A 6,000-nucleotide genomic window follows, 5' to 3' on the forward strand; every position below is an offset into this window, starting at 1 on the left:
ACTTGAATGTAGCTGTTAAAGAAAATGAAACAACACTCAAATCTGGCTGCAGGCTTAGAAACCTAAACCATGTTATGGTATCCAATGTTTATTAAAAATCCAATAATATAGCCTACACTATAGGCCCATGGGCTATGCAAATAGTATGTTGATTCAATTCTGTATTTAAGATCCTATATTTTCATATTGTGAATTTTGAGGCCCATGAATGAGTGAGATCTGAAAGAATACAAGTTTGTGCCTTACTGTGTCAGAAGTGCTTCTGGCTGTTGTTAAACTACTGTTTGTCTTTGCACTTTTTTTTCAGAGCCGTAAAACAATGTCAGCGTCTGACAGAGCTGCGGGGAAGCCCGGGCAGCGCTGCATTTAGCTGTTTCCAGAGCGGAAAGCGCACACAACCATCGTCTCATGTCTCCGTGCTCCGGGATCCCGGTCTGCAGCGCCGCTCATCCTCTAGTCAAGACGTGCCCTACCGGCGGACCAATCAGCGACGACCCTGCGTGGGCAGGAAATGACGTCTGAGGTTTATGCCTTTGTAAAGTGTACCGTGTCACCACAGATATCCTCCACACACACGCCAACATCTCTGCTCTGTTACCGTAGGCACGGTGTATCGGCCGACCCCGCGCAGACGTGATGTTTCAGCTCTAAAGCAAATTATTTAAAAAACAAAAAACTGACACGAGCGCTCCAGAATTTATTTGGGAGCTAATGTGACCATTTTCCCGAGAGTCCCCTCTTGAAGGGTTTCAACACAGACATAGCCTATCTTCTCTCCAAAAACAGAAGACCACCGACCCCCCTTATGTGGCCATCTCACCGCCAACAACAACACCATGCAATCACGGATCGGCAGAGGATGTGACCGGGGCTGAAGTAACAGGCTGCTGCTCTGGACAGACCAGGAGCAACTTTCTTCCCTGGCTTGTGCCCCGTGAACTGTGCCCTGTGTGGGTTTCTCGCCGCCTCTCACTTTAGTTCTACGTGGGTGAGCAGTGTGTGCGTGTGTTTGGGGCACCTCCCCGCTCCTCCATAGATCTGGTTGCCCCCCTTGTACCTTACAAGCTGCACCATGCATTTCTTCTGCACCTCCTGGCTACTATAGTTAGAGCAGGATCCCGAGGTCCTCACCAACGCCCCCCCCCCCCGACCTGCTGACTTGGGTTTGGAGTCCGGATCGTGTGTCATGCAGCGAGACCTGAAGCGTTCCCCGGTTCCGTTGCAGGACCGCATGGTTCATATGTAACTGGATCTACTTTTTTTTGGAGGGAGAGGAGGGCACGCTCTGGTCTCTGGAGAACACTTGCAAAGAGGAGAATAAAGTAGAAAGACGTGGTTGAGCAGCAGCGACAGAAGGACGCAGAGATAGCCTAATATTAGATAGTGCAACTTCGGCTACTTGTAGATGTTTGATCAGGCCACGACTATGGGCGATGGGAACCACCGCTGTGGACCCAACCCGCTGTGTCCGGACCGGATGGAGACAGTATGCCGCGCCGAGATAGGGAGCCGGTCCCCGGTTCAGAGTTCCACCGACACCCCGGGGACAGCAGCGTCCACCCCGACGTCCTCCAGTGAAGACGGACACGACAAACTTTTGGGAGTGGACCCTGACTACTGTCGGAGGATATTAGTAAGAGGTAAGTTAACGGGGGGAACCACCGATTTTTGTTTTCTTCTGTGCGTTAATCTAAGTAGCATATGTGTGAGAGTTTCCAGGAAATTGAGGCTCTTTCAACTTCACTATTATTCTATTCACAATTATCCCAACAATAAAAATCCTAGTCATAGGATCACCCCAGACAATGTGTTGACAGTCATAGCAATTAAAGTAAGTAAAGGAAAGAAGAAAAATCTTCAATTTGGGACAAATCTTCTAAAAAAGGAACCTGAATGTGGAGTTGTTTGGTGCTTCTCCCATTAAAACATGTCAAAATGGTACTAGAAAATATCATTACCTGAAAGAACGCAGACATTAGTCTATTCAAACAGAAGTGTGTTAAACTTGGACTGGATGCTGAACAATACAACACCTCTGGTGCAGGGTGGACACATAAACATCATGCTTTGGAAACAATAGGCTACTCTCACTTCCGTGATACCTAAATGATTGAACACCACCACACCCGTAAATATTACTTACAAAAAAAATAATATTGCAATATAGGCCTCTTGTTTGGCACAGTCTGTATCAGCTGTGACAACTCCTTTTGTTCATTTGAAAATATAAAAACGTATTTAGTTAACAGATTAACAGTCAATGATTTACTGTATATCCTATATGAATATATTGCCTCATTGTTTTTATCACACAAGTAGTGAACCATTTCTCTTTAACACATCTGTGTCTGAAGGTTAAAAATCAGATCTGAGAAAAAAAAAGGAACTGTTGAGGATAATCAGGAGAAATGTCTCCATCGATAACCACTGTAAAGGTGTGTGTGTGTGTGTGTGTGTGTGTGTGTGTGTGTGTGTGTGTTTGGCAGGTTACTTGTCAGTAGCTGATCGTCTTTGTGTGCCAACGTTATGTTAATGAACACCAGAATAATATTTCATATGTCCACGCCCTCCTGAGGCCCTGCAGCCTTTGAATGAGAGAATGCAGAAAATGAAGATAAAATCACTACAGTCTGAAAACACTCTTAAAATTAAATTTTAAATCTATATAATTTATAGTTGGTTTTGGAGTCATATTTTAAGCTCAAAACATTTGTATTTAATTTATGTTTGCACGTTAAATTATATAAAATTAAATTGCACCGTAAATGTGTGTCATGTGCTTACATGGAAGCTTAAAGAGTCCAATAACATAAAGACAACATATAAATAGTATAAATCTGTCTCGACCTGTAGGTTATTTAAGGTTTTTGCATGTAGGACATTTGTAATATTTCAGCACGTAAACAGAACGACCCCGTGAGGGGGAAACAAATTAGAATTTAAAATGTATTATTATGTGATGCGTATTTTGAATGTGAATTATTGTGAAGTTTTCCTGCATTACTGAGATTGTATATGCTTTCCAAGAGCAAAAACTCAGCAGATTGCACGGTTTCAGAATTCCGTATAGAAAAAAAAAGATCAGATTATATTGCAACTGATATTTTTGTGCAATACTTTTTCAGCGGTGTGTGTAACTGTTTGCTGTGGACAGAATCAATATGTCGGCCTATCAATCCTCGGTTATAGGCGGATGTTGTGGATATTTGTGTTTCTGGCTGGTTAGTTGATGTTTTATTGGACGTTTAGTCGTGCGGTGTCCTGGCATAAAAGGAAGCTGTTCGTTTAGCCAGAGAATAGTCAAAATAGTATAAAAATAGTATAAAAAACGAGCAATTTGAGATAGTAAATGACACAGAGAACGTGAGAGGAGGAGAATCACGGAGAAATGGCGAAAGAGAGAGAGAGACTTGGATGCAGAAAATAATAATAATTTAAAACTATCTGCTTCTTCAGAGAGTCGATCAGTTCCAGTGTTGTTTGTAATCGTAGCAGCTGCAATAGTCACAACATTTTCTTTAACGATTGTTATTTTATTGATAGACTATTTGAGCTACTGTCATCTGTAAGACAGCGTTTTATCAAATTACATTTCTCTACTGCTGATCACATGCATTTCTGATACTGAGTATCTTTTTTACATTAGATCTGGCAGGCAGGTGTTCATATATAGGCTAGTCTCTGTAAAAGTACTCCGTTAAACATACAGTCGTTATTGTGCTGCATCAGTCGCTGGTTAATGGTGTCCATCAGAGGAGAAAGTGGCCTGTAGAAGGACCAGGGTGTGAGCCGGTTTTGGTGGAGATACAGAAGACATATAGTTCGCACTGACTGAGCGAACGACGCCCGCAGAGTCAGGATTTGTTTTTAAGCCGAGTCTGGATGCTTGGGTTTTCCGCAGAGAGGCCGGGGTCACCGAGAGGTCAGTCGGTCTACACACAGACGCTGGTTCCCTCCTCTGCTCGCAAATGTTTCCATCACAGTGTGAGCTGTTATTTTATAACCGTAGAAGAAAGCATGTCTAAATATCTAAATATAAGGAGGGTTTACATCATCTCAGGCGCAGAATCTCACTTGCCTGGCGATACATTACACAAAGTCATTACGCGTGCGTAAAGATGGAGACCTCTCAGGCATGTTTCATTAAGCCTGTAAGTTAACTAAACACTGCAGTGCAACGGTCTATAACACAGCAACAGTCATTGAAATAACTTTAATATTGTTAGGGCGTACTAACGTATTCATTTACTGCGTTTCATTAACTCTTTTATTCCCTATGCTGTAGCAAAAACAGCCCCAGGTTTTCCTTTTACGCACTGATTCTTCTTTCTTTACACCTGCTGTATTTAAGTACCTCCGATATTTTATTTACCTCTACATTACTACACTTTAAAATAACGTTAATGTAAGCAGATATCTGTCTTCAAAACAAATCCAATTTTCCTGTTACAGCTAAATATATATAAACATATAAACTTCAGTTTTACTCTGTTACTTCAAAGTTTTGGTAGCTCCTGCCTATAGAAACAATATGGATGTTCGGTTCAATTTTTGTTTCATATTTAATTCAGGACTCTTCATATTTTATTGGATTGCATATTTTATGACCTAAAAACCCTGGACAAAGAGGAGGTCTTGTCTGGCCTACGCTTCCATTCAATGTGATAAATACGAACAAATATTCCCGGCTACAGTGTTACAAACAAACAAACAAGCAAACAAAAAGCTAAAAATACAAAGATAATACTGTTTGAAACACATATTTAAAACAAAATTACAACAAAATTAAAATTAGGATTTTTTTTTAAATTTATGTATTTAAAAGTGTAGACAATAACCCGAGGGCTTCTGGATTCAGGGCGGGATGTAGTGACCCCGACCCATCCAGGATATCTCTCTATAATTTTAATTTTCCTAAAATCTACCTTTTTAATATAGGCTATGTTTCATACTCCCACATTTATTTTCTTCTATTTAAATAATTTCTGATTTTTGCAGACAATCTTTGGAAACAAAGAGATTAATAACCGATATCCCAGTGCGGAACAAACGACCCAACAACAAATTAAATACGAAAATAAAAGGCACAAGAACACCCAGTGTTGTTGTTGTGGATGGATACTGACGCACAGAGCTTTGGAAACCGCTGAGAGTGAAGCTTTTGATTGGCTCTAAATTCTTTAAATTGTTAAATGGCATGCAGAGAAATAACACTTATCACTTAACACTTTTTTGTGCAATGTATGTGTTTCAAGGATTTTAATTTGAGTTTTTAGTTCATGAAAACACAATATATTTTCATGTTTAAGTAACCTAAGCAAAACTGACAGACTGCATACGATCACAATCACGTGGTCCAACATTACGCAGGCTAAGCACGGGGAATGTACGCGTTTGAGTTTTGGACATTATTGATTCATAAGGAAAATCTCAACAACAGACATAAACTTTTCCTAAATATTTGATACATTTACTGAGTATGGATTATAGACAGTGATGTGGGCAAACTACGTATTTGCCATTACGAGACAGTAATTTGAGCACAATTAGGTTGCAGAAAAGTGTAGCTAACATACATGTTAATGACAATAGGGCCTTTTTTTCACATAGCACATACGTGTTATTAACACTCCCTAAATAATAACACGTATGTAGCTTGTTTATCTCAAAGACGCACATCCATCAATGTTTTTTTCTCTTTTAAAGCCGTTAGCCTGTAGCCAGACTCATACTACATCGGTTTGGCACCGCGCAGGCCTATAGATTCACTCCAGTCTTAAAGAAAGGTGTTTATATGTTGTCTTTTTTTTAGCCTAAAACTGCTGAAAACATGATTCCGTTTGTACTTTATAATAATAGGCTATACGTAAAGTAGCCTAGTAACCTTCAAAATGGTCCTGAGACTTTAGTTGTGTTTTTATTCTGAACAGACGCCAAAGGCACCATCCGGGAGATCGTCCTGCCGAAGGGCCTCGACCTGGACCGACCCAAGCGCACGCG

The 6,000-nt window shown here is 40.6% G+C and overlaps 1 protein-coding gene across 1 annotated transcript in view; it reads left to right on the plus strand.

The window, feature by feature from the left end:
• Positions 1–532: 532 nt before the first annotated feature.
• The window catches only part of vax2 (ventral anterior homeobox 2), a 30,500-nt gene continuing 25,032 nt past the window's right edge, over positions 533–6,000 (plus strand). The window contains exons 1-2 of the mRNA XM_039823163.1: positions 533–1,640; positions 5,931–6,000. The exon at positions 5,931–6,000 is cut by the window's right edge and continues 118 nt beyond it. Coding sequence (XP_039679097.1) covers positions 1,406–1,640; positions 5,931–6,000 — 305 coding nt within the window. The 5' untranslated portion in view covers positions 533–1,405. The remainder of the gene's footprint in view (positions 1,641–5,930) is intronic.

The sequence above is a fragment of the Perca fluviatilis genome, chromosome 14 (genome assembly GCF_010015445.1).
Source record: "Perca fluviatilis chromosome 14, GENO_Pfluv_1.0, whole genome shotgun sequence".
Lineage (NCBI taxonomy): Eukaryota > Metazoa > Chordata > Actinopteri > Perciformes > Percidae > Perca > Perca fluviatilis.